A 19,840-nucleotide genomic window follows, 5' to 3' on the forward strand; every position below is an offset into this window, starting at 1 on the left:
TGAACTGCAGTGAAGAATGGGGGAAACTCACCAAATACAGGTGTGCCAAGCTTGTAGCATCATACCCAAGAAGACTCAAGGCTGTAATCGCTGTCAAAAGGTGCTTCAACAAAATACTGAGTAAAGGATCTGAATACTTACGTAAATGTGGTATTTAAGTTTTTATATGTTTTTTATAAATTAGCAACATTTTCTAAAAACCTGTTTATGCTTTGTCATTATGGCGTATTGTGTGTGTGGATTGGTGAGGAAAAAAATATGTTTAATCAATTTTAGAATAAGGCTGCAACGTAACAAAATGTAGAAAAAGTCAAGGGATCTGAATACTTCCGAAGGCACTGTACATAAATTCACTGAAAACACACACTAACACACAGCTATATTAACAGTATTGTACTTTTCATGTAGCCTAATTTTGCCCAGCTAATAGCCTAACCACAGTTCAAAAACACATTATGGACTTAACATAAAAATCATGTTGAATTCTTAATTTACTCTTAAAATTAACATATGGTGTAATCTAAGCCCCCAAAGCATTCTTTGACCCCTCAAATGCTGATGTGTCATTGGCTCCCAGCTACAGAATTGCTTTGCTTGTCATGTGAAAGTTTATGTTTTTGTGGGTAAATTACATTTAGTTTCATACTGTAGATGTTTGAGAGATCTGTATAGCATATTGTGAATCCTCAAATTAATGGACTGTGTGTTGATAAGTTGCTTTTAAATAAGTGGTGGTTTAAGGTTCTACATAAATAGACATCTCCATCCAAACTAGCTTCTCAGTTTCCTCCTCCTTCACTTCACAATTCATTCCAGATAGGTAACCCGCTGCCCACACATATGTATGTACACAAACGTGCTATCTTTGTCCCCCTTGAGTCAACAACCATTGCTCTCAACGGTGGCCAAGAGATACAGACACCCTGTATGGGTTTACAGAAGCCTGTTTGGTGGATAAGCACAACAACCGCTACTCGCTACCAAGAAATCAATGGGACGTACTGGGGAGGGAGAGACATTTATTTTTGGTCCAAAAGGCACATCTTTAATTAAGTGTCAATGAACATGCGAGAAATGAGTGGTCATGTCAGGGACACTCAGCACACGCTGTAATATTATTTTGTATTCTTGTCATTTAAACATACTCTTATGAAGAGCAAAAATGATCTTGACATAATGGCTGAATCGCATGAATGCTTAGGATCATTTTTCACTAGGGACAGCAGTGCAGCCTAAGATAAAATATAATGTTTTCTTATTAGAGATAATATCATTAGAAAGCACACAACAGGCTCTTGCTATTATAGAAGCATGGATATTAACACACAAGCACATAATTATTCAAATATTGACATTGTACAATTTGTTCCTTCAATGATTTGTAATCCATTGCACACAAACGTTATGTAAGAGACAACCCACTACTAGATGCATGTAGTCACCTTGGATTCTGACATACACTATCAGAAACATGACAGGTGATAGGACCCTGAGGCTTGCACCACAGGGTCTCTCTCCTGTTTGCTATGCTAACACAGATGACAGTTGCACTTTTGGACACAACGTTTACATCCTTATCTTTTCATGTTACTCTTTAATAAACAGTACAGCTAGAGGCAGAATGGTGCTATATTTTGGCTGCGGTTTGTTTCTGCTTACGTTACTTGTTCTGCCGGGCCTATTGCTCGGGGACTTGGTATTTTATTGTCCGAAATGCACTGCGGAGCGCCAAACTGCATGTCCTAAGCTCGCCACCAACTGTACTGAGATAGTCAGGGAGCCCGCCTGTGGCTGCTGTCCGGTGTGTGCCCGATTAGAAGGTGAATTCTGTGGCGTCTACACACCGAGGTGTTCCACAGGGCTGCGTTGTTATCCCACTGTAGATTCAAAATTGCCCTTGGAGCAGCTGGTTCGGGGGTTAGGGCGATGCTCACAAAAAGTGGACACAGTACCCAACCGCACCGAAGAGCACCGGGACACGAGTGGTAAGTAACTAAACTGTCACTAAGAGAAGGTTATCATTAATTTAGGGTAAATATTCTGTGTTATACATAGGGCCCTGTGTTTTGGTTAATCATGTCACATGACCTGGATTTTAACCTTTATTTTAAGCATTTTCCAGAAATGAGAATTAGACAACAAATTACAGCATTTGTCTGAGGATGGTGCTGAACCATCTGATATAAAAACAAAAGGGGACAGTTTAATGACAATGATTTAAATAAAGAGTAAAACCCAGGTCACGTGACATGATAAACCAAAACATAGTGTGTGAGTTATTTAATTGGCCACAAAGGTCTCCACACAATGAAAGTGCATGGCATCTGCTAAATGTCATGTCACATAACCTGGTATCATACGGAATATATATTGCTTCTCTGGGTGTTTCTATCATAATTAGATCAGCAATATATCTGTTGTCTTTTTTAATGGCTTCCATTGTTAAGCAGCATGCAACAATTCCTTCATTAGTTGTAAATGGCACCAGGCCAGAGGCAAAACATGTATTTTGTTTCTCCAAACCAAAATATGTGTTCAAATGGGTCACTATTGATATCTGGGAATAAATGTTGACATGGTATGTTTGAACTAACTGGTAGATGCTATTGATCTTTGAGGCAAAACAAGCTAACCTCTTTTGTCAAACTTATTTTTTTTTTCATATGGTCCTTCTGTAGCTCAGTTGGTAGAGCATGGCGCTTGTAACGCCAGGGTAGTGGGTTCGATCCCCGGGGCCACCCATACGTAGAATGTATGCACACATGACTGTAATTCGCTTTGGATAAAAGCGTCTGCTAAATGGCATATATTATTATTATATTATTTAGTTTCTTAGAGAGTAGATCAGCTTTAATATTGCAGATAGATTGTACCTTCCATCAATGTAATTGTCTGCATCATTTCCAATCCCCCATAAAAAACATGTTTGCGTGGAGGTAGGGACTAAAAACAAACAAAAGATAACTACTGTAAATTATACTGTGTCCGTAAAATGTATATACTGTAGTATGTAAAAGCTAGAAGTAGAAGCCTAAGAGTTATTGTCCATTCGTTTACTCCAACAAGGGGAAAATAAGTACCAAAATATATATCTCTGAACACCATCAAGATTTGATTGATTTTTGTCATATATTTTTCAACTCTGCTGTGATGTTTCACAAAAGTTCTGAACCTTTCTAGGCTCATAGATTCTACAGATTGTAAATTAAAGACAACATTTTTTGCGAAGAGTATTATTATATTATTAATCGATTGTCTATGACTTTTCAATCACCCAGCAGTGCTATTTGCAGAGTTATCTCCAGGTAAATGTTGCAATTATTCAGCCATTCCTGAACTTGCGACCAAAAACAAGCTACATATTGTACCAAAACAAATAATCAAATAATTCTGTCTCATAACAGGAAAATCTGCAGAGCTGGGATTGTTGTATCACCCATAAATATAACATTCTATTGGTTGCGAGAATTTTGTATAATAATTTAACAAGAATTTAAATAGAACATTTTTAAAGTTTTGAATCCAGCGGTGCTTTGTGTATCAGTTCATAGACCATGTGCCATGGAATCAGTACATTGAAAATCTCTTCCCAATTATTTTACAATCTATATGACACAGCTGTCAATTTTTGGGTCCTTAAATGAAACTGGTCTATTTTTTTATTTAGCACAATTTTCTTTAGCCAATGATGGTCTTTAATGCAGGGTCATCAGACAAGTTCCATACTTTCTCCCCTTTCCACTTTCCTCTTCCATTTTTGCTGTAATGCTGCAATTAGTTGGTTGTAATTTTGAGTAGAGCAGACATTTCCATATATTGTTGTTTGCTGCATGTGACATAACTCCACCAGTCCTATTATGACATCATTTACATTTACATTACATTACATTTAAGTCATTTAGCAGACGCTCTTATCCAGAGCGACTTACAAATTGGTGCATTCACCTTATGACATCCAGTGGAACAGCCACTTTACAATAGTGCATCTAAATATTTTAAAAGATAATACTTCTTTTTTCTTTCAAAAATATAGTTTTTTTTAATCCATTAGTATATATATTTTGTTGAACTGCTAATCATGTTTGGCTGACCCCATTTCTCCCATTTCTTTAAAAAGAAAGTAAATGTTTAACAATTTCCCCCCTTTTCTAGTTCCCAGAGCAGAGGTCAAACATGAATACTGCTGGCAGTAACTCTGTGCCATCTGACATACAGCATACCCTTCACATCACATTTCCATTTCATGAGCCAGTCATGAATACTGCTGGCAGTAACTCTGTGCCATCTGACATACAGCATACCCTTCACATCACATTTCCATTTCATGAGCCAGTCATGAATACTGCTGGCAGTAACTCTGTGCCATCTGACATACAGCATACCCTTCACATCACATTTCCATTTCATGAGCCAGTCATGAATACTGCTGGCAGTAACTCTGTGCCATCTGACATACAGCATACCCTTCACATCACATTTCCATTTCATGAGCCAGTCAAGTGTACAGAGGTGCTATCAGTTGTCTTTTACTTGAGGGGAAATGTCCCAGATCTAGCACCTTGGGGCTCTCTACATCCTCATGAATTAGTTAGCACGTCATACACCCATACAGAGTATTCCTCTTTTCACCCTCCACCGTGTGTTTGTTTCATAACAGTTGCTGTTATTGGCATGACATCACATCTTGTAGCAAATTGAAGAGCTGCATGAACTCATGCACCATGTGCTTTCGTTCCCCAATACACTCAACAAAAAAACTTGAGAGTACACACAGTACACCGTTAACTCAATGGTTTCACTCATCACTTTAAAGGGATTATGTGCTTGGATGGATATTTAAACCTTTGTCCTCATCTGCTTGAGTGCACATTGCACAGGCTGGAGCTGCATTCAGTCTCTCAAAGACACTGTTCTGACACAAAAACATTCCCAGATGTGGAAGAGTTAATAGTGGCAGTTTGGAAGCAATCAAATCCATTTTCCTGTTGTCGCTCCATGACTGATGTTTGACCATAAGTCTGTTTAGGGTTTCAAAGTTACCTGCATTTTACCAAAGTTACCAGAAACTTCAGTACCTTTGGTAATGAACAGAACATCTATGGCAATCGATCGTAGCTTTGATCATTTATAATTAAATAATTGCACATATAGTACTCATTTATTATATTTGTGTCTATGTTGTCCATGAGTTTCTAGTAGATTGACCATATGGTTGAAGAGGAAATGGCCTAACTCATTTTTAAAAAGCATGTCACCAACAATGATTATTATTTTTAAATAACAATGCAACTTTTTTGTTTTCCACAACTGCCACCAGTTTGACGACAAAATATTGACAACAAACACATAGTGACATAGTCAAATAAATACATTTGTAAAAAAAAAAAAATGCAGAAAGGATATTTGATGCTGAAACACTCCCATTAAACACCAATGGTATTCACAAAGTTCATGGTTTGTATTTAGGATAATATTTTACAGCTTTGGCTTTCTATTGTTTATTTAAAAATCATCTTATTTAATTATTTCATATCTTTTACATGTGATAAAGCCACACAGAGGAACAGAAAATTCTTAGACACCTGTGATAATCTGTAGTACCTAACAGGGCCACTAGATGTCTTGTGATAAATGACAATCCTTGAAAGATACCAACATTCTGATAGTTTACTGGTAAACTGAGAATGTTTTCAATAATACACCCTCTCTTGCGACTCTAAATCTGTTACCTATTTTTGAATCTCTATTTTCTCTCTTTCTCCTCTCAGTGTGTTGTCTTTGGACTGGCATTGCCCTTGTAGGCCTGCAGGTAATGGTGTGCTCAGACTTGGTGTGCTCAGACTTGGTGTGCTCACACCCCTACAGGTGTTTTATTACTGTGTGCGTGTGCGTATGTGTGATAGAGCGAGAGATAAAGATAGAGAGGGAGGGAGTGCTCTGGGTGGAAGCTGCATTTTAGTACATGTGACCCTGAAGACACACCCTTTAGGTGGATAAAGAACTCCCTTTTCCAGGAAGGCAATCAGCTGATGTTCTCCTTAATTGAATGCCATTAGCTTTACATTGAACCTGTTCTGAAAGGAGAAGCTATGGGCCAGGAGAGTTGAAAAAGGTGGTTTTCTAAACTAATCAAATACTGTATTTTTAAAGACAGAGCTCACAATAGTCAAAAACGGCAACTTGTTATCATAAGTTAGCCTATTTTAGCACATCCTAATCTTGTTCATCAGACTTCCTCCCAGTGCTCAGAAGATCTGGTAGGCCAACACTTCAAACATGACCTTTGTTGGGCCAGTGGAAAGTTCTGGAAAATGTCCATAAGCTAATATAAAAAGTCAGGGAGAAAGTCCAGATGCATAGCCATTGGCTTAACACTCATCAATAATCTCCCACAACACCTCCCCTGTCTTGTGTATGTCTGTGTATGTTTGCCTTTTCTGTGATCGTCTGATGCAACATGGAGATTTCATCAAATTTAGCTTGGTGTTTGAGTCCATTGTGTCGTTTATTTTTAGGGTTGTTAGTTTTCCCAACGATTCCGAGCACATATTGATCACAGATTTGGATGATATATAACCAGCAAGGCTGCTATATTAAGCTAGCTAGAGTTCAGCCACTCAAGTAATGTTCAATGAAAGTTTTTGCTAGCACACCACATGTTTCTGATTCACAGTCGTGTGATTCGCTATGTTCAAACAATGACAAATACTTAAGTTCACTCCCATAAAGGACACCTTTTTGTTGATTGGTGTTCCAGGCTCATATGCACAATTAGCTTAGGTTAGGCACATCATGACTATTCCCGCAGGATAACTTTTTGTGACTTTTTGTGAACTTCCTGTGATTTATTGCAAGTTTTTTTAACCATAAGTAAGCCACGTTGCAATTGACACATACGACAGCCATGCCTCTCCTTCCCTTTGGAATAATTGCTAAGTCATCAAATACAAGACTTCTGGACTTTTGACTTTGAAGAGTTGGAAGAAGCAGCAACTCATCTAATGTTCGGGGTTTTTTGGCTCGACAAAACCTACTCAATTATTTAACTTGTTTGAAGTGGTTTAGCCTCGAGTGTAGCCTAATACTGTTTTAAGTATCGACATTTCCTTGGCAGACAAGGAAGGTTTTATTTGGAACATAATGTAGTTACCACGTTTTGAGAGCACAGTTCTACTGTAAATGACAACTACTATCGAGAAAATAAACTAACATCGTAAATGACATTGTAAACACTGTATATTACTCACTCTTAGTATATTGCTGATTTGAGCAGTGAATGTGTACCCAAAATCATTCAGAAAGTCCCCAGTTCAGATGACTTTCCACAGGTAAGATGCCGTTTCTATGGCCAAGACTGGATCACCACGAGTGTTGCAAAGTGACTCTAACAAGCTGAAACGTGTATATTTCTGTTTGAAAAGTGTAATTTCAACAGCTTCTGCCACAGTGCATTTTAGCATTGAATCTGGGTCACCTTTATTTGGACTGCCAGAACACTATACTCTCTACTGCTGAGGACATTTTGACCTGACATTTTGACAGCCATCCCTGACATTTTGAGGAGAAGCATACTGAGTAAAGTCATGCCAAACTAGATATGAATACCCCCTCTCTCATTCCCTTGTTCTCTTTCACGCTCTCTCTCTCGCTCACTCGCTCTCTCCGACTCTCCCCCTCTTTCTCTCTCTCTTTCCGACTCTTCCCCTCTCTCTCACTCTTGCTCTCTCTCAGACACTCAGGCACGGTCACTGTACTCTGTATGAATACCTTTGTCGAGTCATCGGGTTGCTCTCCCTCCCAGGAGTGATTTAATGTCTCAAAGCCATACTCCTCAGTTTGTGCCTCCCTAATTACAGATAAGAGTTAGTGGAATGAGACACACACACACGCTCACACAGTGCCCCCGGCAGGTAGTTCACCTCCCCTGAGAAGGCAGGCAGAGAGTCCTAACTCAGCAAGAAAACCAGACTAAAAGTGCTTCCATACTATTCTGTGCTCACTTCCCGTAAAGTTTCGCTCCTTAGTAAACAATTTAGTCACCAGTGTGACTCTATTAGAATAGCAACATTCAGCTAAGTTATAAACATCGTTTCTGGGTTTCAAAAAATGAATGGGAAATGAGTGTAAGAACATCAGAATGGAGACATTGTGTAATATTGAGTTCCTTTTTTATGTCCCTATAGTTTAGTTTGGTCAGGGCGTGAGTTGGGGTGGGCATTCTATGTTTTTGTTCTATGTTTTGTATTTCTGGTTTTGGACTGGTATGGTTCCCAATCAGAGGCAGCTGTCTATCGTTGTCTCTGATTGAGAACCATACTTAGGCAGCCTGTTTTCCAATATGGGTTGTGGGTAGTTGTTTTCTGTTTTGTGTCGCTGCACCTCACAGGTCTGTTTTGTTTTCGTTTCACTCTTTGTTATTTTGTTTAGTGTTTCTGTTCCTAATAAATAACATGAACACTTACCACTCTGCGCATTCGTCCGATCCTTCATACTCCTCGTCAGAAGAGGAGGAAAATCGTTAGTTGGGCCAATTCAGCCTGCTCTTAGTAAGCCGAGCGATGCTGCAAAAGGCCAGTGTGAAAGACAGTGTAACTGGGCCAGCATGAAACATTGTAACGGGGACAGCATGAAAATCAAATCACATGTTATTTGTCACATACACATGGTTAGCAGATGTTAATGCGAGTGTAGCGAAATGCTTGTGCTTCTAGTTCCGACTATGAGGTAATAACCAACGATAAATCTAACCTAACATTTTCACAACTACTACGTTATACACACAAGTGTAAAGGGATAAAGAATATGTACATAAAAATATATGAATGAGTGATTGTACAGAATGGCATAGGCAAGATGCAGTAGATGGTATCGAGTACAGTATATACATATGAGATGAGTAATGTAGGTTATGTAAGCATATAAAGGTGGCATTGTTTAAAGTGGCTAGTGATACATGTATTACATTAAGATGGCAAGATGCAGTAGATGGTATAGATTACAGTATATGGATATGAGATGAGTAATGTAGGGTATGTAAACATTATATTAAGTGGCATTGTTTAAAGTGGCTAGTGATGTATTTTTCCAGTGGCTGGAGTTGAGTCAGTTGAGTCAGTATGTTGGCAGCAGCCACTCAATGTTAGTGGTGGCTGTTTAACAGTCTGATGGCCTTGAGATAGAAGCTGTTTTTCAATCTCTCGGTCCCTGCTTTGATGCACCTGTACTGACCTCGCCTTCTGGATGATAGTGGGGTGAACAGGCAGTGGCTCGGGTGGTTGTTGTCCTTGATGATCTTTATGGCCTTCCTGTGACATCGAGTGGTGTAGGTGTCCTGGAGGGCAGGTAGTTTGCCCCTGGTGATGCGTTGTGCAAACTTCACTACCCTCTGGAGAGCCTTATGGTTGTGGGTGGAGCAGTTGCCGTACCAGTCGGTGATACAACTCGACAGGATGCTCTCGATCGTGCATCATTAAAAGTTTGTGAGTGCTTTTGGTGACAAGCCGAATTTCGGCTTGTGCTGAGGCCCAGCGTCTCGAGCTTGATGACAAGTTTGGGGGGTACTATGGTGTTAAATGCTGAGCTGTAGTTGATGAACAGCATTCTAACATAGGTATTTCTCTTGTACAGATGGTTTAGGACAGTGTGCAGTGTGGTTGCGATTGTGTCATCTGTGGACCTATTGGGGTGGTAAGCAAATTGGAGTGGGTCTAGGGTGGAGGTGATATGGTCCTTGACTAGTCTCTCAAAGCACTTCATGATGACGGAAGTGAGTGGTACGGGGCGGTAATCGTTTAGCTCAGTTACCTTAACTTCTTGCGCTGAGCCATGCCGGATCCGGTAGCATAATCATAGCCTCAAGCTCAATACCATAACGCAACGTTAACTATTCATGAAAATCGCAAATTAAATGAAATTAATATGCTAACTCTCAAGCTTAGCCTTTTGTTAACAACATTGTCATCTCAGATTTTCAAAAATATGCTTCTCAAGCATATCAAACTAGCATTTGTGTAACAGTACTGATAACTAGCGTAGCATTTAGCATTAGCATCAGCAGGAAACATTTTCACAAAAACCAGCAAAAACTTTCAAATAAATCTTTTACCTTTGAAGAACTTCGGATGTTTTAAATGAGGAGACTCTCAGTTAGATAGCAATGGTCAGTTTTTCCTGAAATATTTTTTGTGCAGGAGAAATCGGTCCGTTTGGTGGCGTCACGTTTGGCTACCAAAAAAAGACGTAAATTCAGTTATCCAAACGCCAAACTTTTTTCCAAATTAACTCCATAATATCGACTGAAACATGGCAAACGTTGTTTAGAACCAATCCTCAAGGTGTTTTTCACATATCTCTTCAATGATGCACACTTCCAGGAACGACACCTCACTGTCTGTATCGCATGGTAAAAGTTTTGCCGCTGAGAGTTACGCACCAACGTGGACAAAGGACACCGGACGGGACCCTGGCAAATGTAGTCTCTTATGGCCAATCTTCCAATGATATGCCTACAAATACGTTACAATGCTGCAGACATCTTGGAGGAACGGCAGAGCGCATAAGCTCGTTCACAGCATATTCACAGCCATATAAGGAGCGAATGGGAAACAGAGCCTCAAAAATCCTGCTCATTTCCTGGTTGAAGTTGCATCTTGGTTTCGCCTGTAAGATCAGTTCTGGGGCACCCAAAGATAATATCTTTGCAGCTTTGAAAACGTCAGAGTGTTTTCTTTCCAAAGCTGGCAATTATATGCATAGTCGAGCATCTTTTTGTGAAAAATATTGCGCTTAAAACGGGCACGTTTTTTTATCCAATAATGAAATAGCGCCCCCCTACTGGTTAACAGCGCCCCCTACTGGTTAACCTTCTTGGGAACAGGAACAATGGTGGCCCTCTTGAAGCATGTAGGAACAGCAGACTGGGATTAGGATTGATTGAATATATCCGTAAGCACACCAGCCAGCTGGTCTGCACATGCTCTGAGGACGCGGCTGGGGATGCCGCCTGGGCCTGCAGCCTTGCGAAGGTTAACACGTTTAAATGTTTTACTCACGTCAGCTGCAGTGAAGGAGAGTCCGCATTTTTTGATAACGGCTGTGTCAGTGGCACTGTATTGTCCTCAAAGCGAGCAAAGAAGTTGTTTAGTCTGTCTGGGAGCAAGACATCCTGGTCTGCGACTGGCCCGTTTTTTCTTTTTGTAATCTGTGATTGACTGTAGACTCTGACACGTACCTGTCTGAGCCATTGAATGGTGACTGTACTTTGTCTCTATACTGACGCTTAGCTTGTTTAATTGCCTTGCGGAGGGAATAGCTACACTGTTTGTATTCGGTCATGTTTCCGATCACCTTGCCCTGGTTAAAAGCAGGGGTTTGTGCTTTCAGTTTCGAGTGAATGCTGCCATCAATCCACGGTTTCTGGTTTGGGAATGTTTTAGCTTTTCTGAAAGGAGGGCGGGGGAGGTCCTTATATATATATAAACACTTATCTCCCTCGCTAGCTTTAAGCACCAGCTGTCAGAGCAGCTCACAGATTACTGCACCTGTACATAGCCCATCTATCATTTAGCCCAAACAACTACTTCTCCCTCTACTGTATTTATTTATTTTGCTCCTTTGCACCCCATTATTTCTATCTCTACTTTGCACATTATTTCACTGCAAATCTACCATTCCATTGTTTTATTCTGTATATTGTATTTACTTCGCCACCATGGCCTTTTTGGCCTTTACCTCCCTTATCTCACCTCCTTTGCTCACATTGTATATAGACTTATTTTTCTACTGTATTATTAACTGTATGTTTGTTTTACTCCATGTGTAACTCTATGTTGTTGTATGTGTCAAACTGCTTTGCTTTATCTTGGTCAGGTCGCAATTGTAAATGAGAACTTGTTCTCAACTTGCCTACCTGGTTAAATAAAGGTGAAATAAATAAAAAGAAATAAAAAATATGCATCGCGGAAGTTAGAATAACAGTGATCCAGGGATTGACCAGCCCTGGTAGCACAATCAATATGCTTATTGAATTTAGGGAATCTGGCTTTGTTAAAATCCCCAGCTACAATGAATGCAGCCTCAGGATATGTGGTTTCCAGTTTACATAGAGTCAAATAAAGTTCGTTCATGGCCGTCGATGTGTCTGCTTGGGGGGGGAATATATGCGGTTGTGATTATAATCGAAGAGAATTCTCTTGGTAGATAATGCTGTCAACATTTGATTGTAAGGAATTCTAAGTCAAGTAAACAGAAGGACTTGAGTTCCTGCATGTTGTTATGATCACACCACGTCTCGTTAACCATAAGGCATACACCCCCACCCCTCTTTTTACAAGAAAGATGCTTGTTTCTGTCATCGCGATGCGTGAAGAAACCAGCTGGCTGTACCGACTCCGATAGCGTGTCTCTATTGAGCCATGTTTCTGTGAAGCAAAGAACGTTACAGTCTCTGATGTCTCTCTGGAATGCTACCCTTGCTCGGATTTCATCAACCTTGTTGTCAAGAGACTGGACACAGCTTGACCATGTGGTAATACAGATTAGGCATGTTATCAACAATAGATAAGATCTTGCTACCATGGTAAGGTAAATACCTGTCTTTGTAGGGAAATCACCCTGATTAACTCTTCAGTCATATCCCTGTTCACCTTGGTGCTTATGGTCTTGCCTACACCTAGTGAAAAGTGATTGAAATCATTTGAGAAAATAATGTTGCAATTTATTTGGAATGGCAAGCCAAAATTAAATGGGCCTATTTATAAAATGAATATGAATAGGAATTCATATGAATTCAGAAGGCAAAAATGATTAAATATTAAAGCATTAGACCTCTCTCTAAAGGCTTCAGTCATACAAAAGTTATAATTAAATCCAAACTGGTTTTCTAACAAATTAGTAAGAATGTCTCACGCCATGTTCAAGAATGGCCTTTCCTCTTTATTCAGATTACAAACTCTCACTTTCAGTTATTTGAAAAGAAAAACATCTCCCAAATATTGCTATTTTTAGAACAAGGCAAAGAAAGTTGGTTGCAATTTCAATTTAATCCACCAGAGAAGACAGAAAAAATAACACAACAATAATAAAACAAATATACCAACTTATAAAAAAACATAATACTTTAATTAACAAAAATGTATTAAAAAAGAATCTTCATCAATGATATCATAAATAGGACTAGTGGAGTTATGCCACAAATGCAGCTAACAAAAATATATGGAAATGTCTGCTCTACCCAACATTACAACCAACTAATTGCAGCATTACCGCAAAAATGGAAGAGGAAAGTGGAAGGGGGAAAATTATTATACAAACCTCTTGCAACCAATAGATTGTTATTTATATGGGGGATACAACCTTCCCAGTTCTGCAGATTTTGCTGGGAAAAGACAGAATCATTAGATCATTTTTTTTTTGCCAGACACCCATTTTCAGGTCTTGCCATAGATTTTCAAGTTGATTTAAGTCAAAACTGTAACTCGGCCACTCAGGAACATTCACAGTCATCTTGGTAAGGAACTCCAGTGTAGATTTGGCCTTGGGTTTTAGGTTATTGTCCTGCTGAAATGTGAATTCATCTCCCAGTGTCTGGTGGAAAGTAGCCTGAACAAGTTTATCCTCTAGGATTTTCCCTCGCTTAGCTCCATTCTGTGTATTTTTTCATCCCGATAAACTCCACAGTCCTTAACAATTATAAGCATACCCATAACATGATGCAGCCACCACTATGCTTGAAAATATAGAGTGGTAGTCAGTAATGTGTTGTATTGGATTTGCCCCAAACATAACACTTTGTATTCAGGACAAAAAGTGAATTGCTTTGCCACGTCTTTTGCAGTATTACTTTAGTGCCTTGTTGCAAACAGGATGCGGCAGGGTAGCCTAGTTGTTAGAGTGTTGGACTAGTAACCGGAAGGTGGCGAGTTCAAACCCCTGAGCTGACAAGGTACAAATCTGTCGTTCTGCCCCTGAACAGGCAGTTAACCCACTGTTCCTAGGCCGTCATTGAAAATAAGAATGTGTTCTTAACTGACTTGCCTGGTTAAATAAAGGTAAAAAAAAAACAGGATGCATGTTTTGGAATATTTTTTAGTCTGTACAAGCTTCCTTCTTTTCACTCTATCAATTAGAACTGTGGAGTAACTACATTGCTGCTGATCCATCCTCAGTGTTCTCCTATCACAGCCATTAAACTCTGTAACTGTTTTAAAGTCACCATTGGCCTCATGGTGAAATTCCTGAGCGGTTTCATTTCTCTCCAGCAACTGAGTTAGGAAGGACAACCGGTATCTTTGTAGTGACTGGGTGTATTGATACACCATCCAAAGTGTAATCAATAACTTCACCATGCTCAAAGGGATATTCAATTTCTGCTTTTTTTTTTACCCATCTACCAATATGTGCCCTTCTTTGCAAAGCATTGGAAAACCTCCCTGGACATCTGTGTTTGAAATTCACAGCTTGACTGAGGGATCTTACAGATAAATGTGTGAGCTACAGAGATGAGGCATTCATTTAAAAAGCACGTTAAACACTATTATTGCACACAGAGTTCATGCAACTTATTATTTGACCTGTTAAGCAAATGTTTGCTCCTGAACTTATTTAGGCTTGTCATAACAAAGGGGTTGAATATTTATTTACTAATGACATTTTAAACCTTTTCATTTTTTATTAAAAGGTAAAAATGTCACGCTTTTGATATTACGGGGTATTGTGTATAGGACAGTGACAAGAAAAATCACCAATTAAACTCAGGATGTAACTCAACAAAATGTGGAAAAAGTCAAGGGGTGTGAATACTTTCTGAAGGCACTGAACTAAGCCTTTGTGTGTGTGTGTGTGTGTGTGTGTGTGTGTGTGTGTGTGTGTGTGTGTGTGTGTGTGTGTGTGTGTGTGTGTGTGTGTGTGTGTGTGTGTGTGTGTGTGTGTGTGTGTGTGTGTGTGTGTGTGTGTGTGTGTGTGTGTGTACCTGTGTGTGTACGTGCGTGCGTGCGTGCGTGCGTGCCTGTGTGTGTGTACCTGTGTGTGTGTACCTGTGTGTGTGTGTGGACCTATAGGGGAGCTGCCGGGCACTGAGGGCCCCACTATGAAGAAGCCGACCAAAGATGTCAGGATCTGGATATGGTCCAGAGATATGGCTCCAAAGCAGGCCCAGAACGAGCTCAAAACCAAGATGAAGACCAACAACTGTCCCGAGGAACCTAAGACCCAACAGCCCATGAAGGTCAGGAAAAACCATTACAAAAAAAAAAAAATACGTCTTTGTTCACATCTGCTATTCGAGAGATGCAATTCAGAAACTTAATGAGCATTAGTATTATCGAACTACATAGTTTAGCTCTAAGCGTTGGATTTTGGTAGGGTTAACTCATTCTAGAACTGTGTCATAGGAGCCTCCCTTCCTCCCTAAACATGCTGCTGTGTAATTTGATTACAGTATAGAAAGTGGTATTTGTAATTCAACTATCCGTAGTTTATTGAATATTGGCCTTAATGCAGAGGTCAGTGGTGACCCTGGTCGGCATGGTATTTGGTACGGCAGTGCCCTCGCCTGGACACACGCTGGCACGCTCACACAGATTGTTATTTATTCAAATAAATTATTCAGATGATTTATTTTAATACTGCAATTGGTTATAACTGTTGCGAAATACCGTCAAAAATAGACTGCATTATGACCATCAATACATTTCTATGACAAAGTAGAAATACCAAAGCCAAGTTGTGGGTTTGCAGAGGGACAACTAATCTGAAGATTCACTATTTTTACAGCCTGCTGGAATGGTAAAAGATGGATTTTCTGTTTCCGTCAGAGTATGAGGTAGATAGTGAGATCAACATTTTCTCCAAATAGATATTAGAAGACTTGTTAAGTTTAGAGGAGCCTGCTTTTTCTACATTATCCTTCCCTCAACAGAATGTGTTAGAACTATGCATCCATATGGTATTGTAAGATCCAAATAAGATCGCTGGCAGGCCATGCCCCACTCCTCCCAGGCCAAGCCATCAGAGGACACACTTTGACCCACTATGATGCTTGTCAGATACACTACTGTCCAATATAGAGCAAACCTTCAGCCATCAGCTCTGTTACGCTCCGGCACCTGTCATACAAACTTCAGCCCTCAGCTCTGTTACTCTGGGCATCTGTCATACAAACCTTCAGCCCTCAGCTCTGTTACTCTGGGCATCTGTCATACAAACCTTCACCCCTCAGCTCTGTTACTCTGGGCACCTGTCATACAAACCTTCAGCCATCAGCTCTGTTACTCTGGGCATCTGTCATACAAACCTTCACCCCTCAGCTCTGTTACTCTGGGCACCTGTCATACAAACCTTCAGCCATCAGCTCTGTTACTCTGGGCATCTGTCATACAAACCTTCACCCCTCAGCTCTGTTACTCTGGGCACCTGTCATACAAACCTTCACCCCTCAGCTCTGTTACTCTGGGCATCTGTCATACAAACTTCACCCCTCAGCTCTGTTACTCTGGGCATCTGTCATACAAACCTTCAGCCATCAGCTCTGTTACTCTGGGAACCTGTCATACAAACCTTCAGCCCTCCGCTCTGTTACTCTGGGCACCTGTCATACAAACCTTCAGCCCTTAGCTCTGTTACTCTGGGCACCTGTCATACAATGCAATCCTTTATTTGCTGTATGGTGCTGACTTGAATGTCTAAATTCAACAGTCATGGAGACAACTTGCTGCCATAACAGACAATAATATCTTACAGTAGGCCTGCCTTGTGCTGCTGATGGTCTATTTCTGAACTTTTTTATTTGGTCGGTGCTATTCAGGGCCCTTGTGCACAGGAGCTGGAGAAGGTGATGGAGGAGATCTCCAAGATGAGCTTCCATGATAACAGGGGACATGTTGATAATCTGTACCAACTCAAATTCCCCAACTGTGAAAAAATAGGCCAGTACAATCTCAAACAGGTATGTCTCAAATCGTTGATATGTTTAATGCAATTTATCCTTGTTAGCTCAACTCATTCTGCTAAAAGGGTCAACTGAAAATGGTTGAAGAAAAACAATGTTGTTGTGATTTTCTTTTTATCCACACGCACGCACCCACACACACACACACACACACACACACACACACACACACACACACACACACACACACACACACACACACACACACACACACACACACACACACACACACACACACACACACACACACACACACACACACACACACACACACACACACACACACACACATACAAGCCCGAGAATGGGGTGATGTTTTTAACAGTTACAAGGTAATATTTGCAGACAGACTGTGGCAAGGCATTGGGAAGATTTCCACACTACACCAGTCAAAACATTGGTTACCAATGATAATTTTCTCAGTTTCCTCTGCAAGCTTGTCTTTGTTGCTGGAACGACCCACTTATTTTTAGAATGTGGTCAAAACAATGATATGACATATCTGTATTCTGAACATACAGCATCAAGGCATCTGTCTGAAGTTGTAAGAGAGAGAAAGAATGAATGAGGGCATTGTTTTGATGACAAAACCCCTCGGTTCCCAGGGCTCAAAAAATACTGCACCTCCAACAACACTTAATCGTTCGGTAATCATCTTATTCCTCTGGTTAATACTGTAAGTGTAACTTTTTGTTCTTTCTCATTGAAGGAAAAAATGAAGTGTGTTTTTGGCTCTCTCTCTCCTCCCCTTATGTCCCTATCCGGGGGGGATCCAGTCCCGCGCAGTAGAGTTATGACCTCATTCTCGGGGTAGAGAGGAGGGTCTCCACAGGGAGGATGGGGAGCAGGGGAGGGGTGGTTGACACAGGGGGGATGGGGGGCATGACATGAGGATGGGCTGTTATTGGGGGGGGGGGCAGAGCCTCACCCCTCCATCTCACCTCATCCCGGCCAATCCAAACGCAAACGCCCTCCTGTTACGTCGCCCCCACCAGCCCCCTGAAAACGCCCCATCTGACTGGATCCAGGGCCTCATTTAACCCTCCACCTCTCTCCATCACCCCATCGTCCTCCTACACTTTTCTCTCTAATTTTGCCCTTGTGTGTTCCAGTGCCACATGTCCACCCACGGTCAGCGGGGAGAGTGCTGGTGCGTTAACCCCTTCACGGGTGTCCAGATCGCCCAGTCCACCAAGGTGCGGGGGGACCCCAACTGCAGCCAGTATGTGGATGAGCAGGAGATGGAGACCGGAACACAGTCCACTGCCGTCCTGCAGATGGCAGAGATATAACAGCACTTCACTCACACACAGATACCCCCCCCCACCCACCCACAGTGGAACGGTCCAAATTGACTGACAGCTGACATAGTTGTCATGTGCATGGGTTTCTTTCAATGTAGCTGTTACCTGTCCCTTGCCCACTAAGATGCAAAAGAAAGATAAACTCGCTAAAGGTGCTTTAACAAAGTACTGAGTAAAGGGTCTGAATGATTATGTAAATGTGATATTTCAGTTTGTTATTTTTGATACATTAACTAAAAATTCTAAAAAACTGTTTTTGCTTTGTCATTATGGTGTATTGTGTTTAGATTGATGAGGAGAAAAAAATGATTTAATACATTTTAGAATAAGGCTATAACGTAACAAAATGTGGAAAAAGTCAAGAGGTCTGTATCCTTTCCGAATACACTGTATTTGCCTAAAACCTTTTTTTTTTGAGAAATGGGGGGTAAAATAATATACGTTTCTAAAACTCTCATCCCTATGGAACGAGTGCAACCAAAACAATAGTCATCTCCAACACAGCAAAACGTTTAGTCAAAACAAATTGTGAGCCCAGGCTACACACCGACCAAACACAAAACACAACCTATTGACTGCCCACCATTGAAAGTCAATCAGCAATCAAGTTGTCCTTACCATGGACATGTCTGATTTCAAGGGGGAAACTCTTGCAATATTCGTAGCAACTTTCCTCTCGTGATTTTCCTCAGTGGAATGGCCTCAGGGAAACGAGTGGCAGCCACATGATGGTCAAGAGAAACAGTTTACCCCTCTTTGCTTTGGGGAAAGGACCAACATAATCCACCAGAACCCTGCTGAAAGGGTTGTGAAAAGCAGAAACAGACTGCAAATGTGCAACCGGTAACAACCGGTAACAGCTTGGTTCGGTGTACCCATCATCTGGCAAACGTGATGATTTACCATAAACCATAACATCCTGTTTCAGACCAGGACAGAAGAAGTTACGCAAAATACATTCATACGTCTTGTTGAGCCCGAGACTATGGGTCTTGTTGAGCCCAAGACGGCCATACTACCATTGTGAGCCAACCTCAGTATCTCTTGTCAAAGCGCAATTGGAACGACTTGAGACACACTGGGCCAATTAGACCACCATCTCTGTCAAAGTAACCCACATGAACTTCATCAAACTCCTCCTCTGGATGTATATCAGAAAAAAAGAGGGAAGAGGGAAACATTTTTACTCTGCTCAGCAATCAAATGCTTCCTAGTCATCGAAGCATGTAGGTACCCTTTCTTCCTTCAGTGATCCTACAAACTCGCAAACCTTTCAACTTTCTTAGACATAGTATGTGTAACGGCACATGTTGGGAACAATCTAGGGTACTTTTCTGATAACCCATCAGGTTCCTCTACTCTGGGTTGCTTACAAATGACAGGATTTGGCACAACCTTCTCTCCAGCCAAATAATTTCCCAAAATGAATGAGACCCCCTTCACCGGTAGACTAGGCCTCACTCCACCGACAACCAAAACACAAATAAGGTCAGACTCGAGTTCCACAGTTTGTTCCTTCTAACGGCAGTAATGACAAGCTGGTGGATACGAAAAAACAGTTTTCTGACGATCTTTATCTTTGTGTAGAAAT

At 40.8% G+C, this 19,840-nt stretch overlaps 1 protein-coding gene across 1 annotated transcript; it reads left to right on the forward strand.

Moving 5' to 3' along the window:
• Window positions 1-1,542: 1,542 nt before the first annotated feature.
• Window positions 1,543-18,504, forward strand: LOC124044242 (insulin-like growth factor-binding protein 2-B). Its single transcript, XM_046363849.1, has 4 exons — window positions 1,543-1,985; window positions 15,057-15,223; window positions 16,802-16,942; window positions 18,058-18,504. The coding sequence occupies exons 1-4, from the start codon at window positions 1,622-1,624 to the stop codon at window positions 18,235-18,237; spliced, it is 852 nt and encodes a 283-aa protein (XP_046219805.1). The 5' UTR covers window positions 1,543-1,621; the 3' UTR covers window positions 18,238-18,504.
• The last annotated feature ends 1,336 nt before the right edge of the window (window positions 18,505-19,840 follow it).

This window comes from Oncorhynchus gorbuscha, linkage group LG09 (genome assembly GCF_021184085.1).
Source record: "Oncorhynchus gorbuscha isolate QuinsamMale2020 ecotype Even-year linkage group LG09, OgorEven_v1.0, whole genome shotgun sequence".
Taxonomy (NCBI): domain Eukaryota; kingdom Metazoa; phylum Chordata; class Actinopteri; order Salmoniformes; family Salmonidae; genus Oncorhynchus; species Oncorhynchus gorbuscha.

Coding starts and splice junctions, on each gene's coding strand:
- LOC124044242 (XM_046363849.1), top strand. CDS start 1,622: ATGGTGCTATATTTTGGCTGCGGTTTGTTTCTGCTTACGTTACTTGTT. Junction 1,986..15,056: donor AGAGCACCGGGACACGAGTG/GTAAGTAACTAA, acceptor GTGGACCTATAG/GGGAGCTGCCGGGCACTGAG. Junction 16,943..18,057: donor GCCAGTACAATCTCAAACAG/GTATGTCTCAAA, acceptor TGTGTGTTCCAG/TGCCACATGTCCACCCACGG.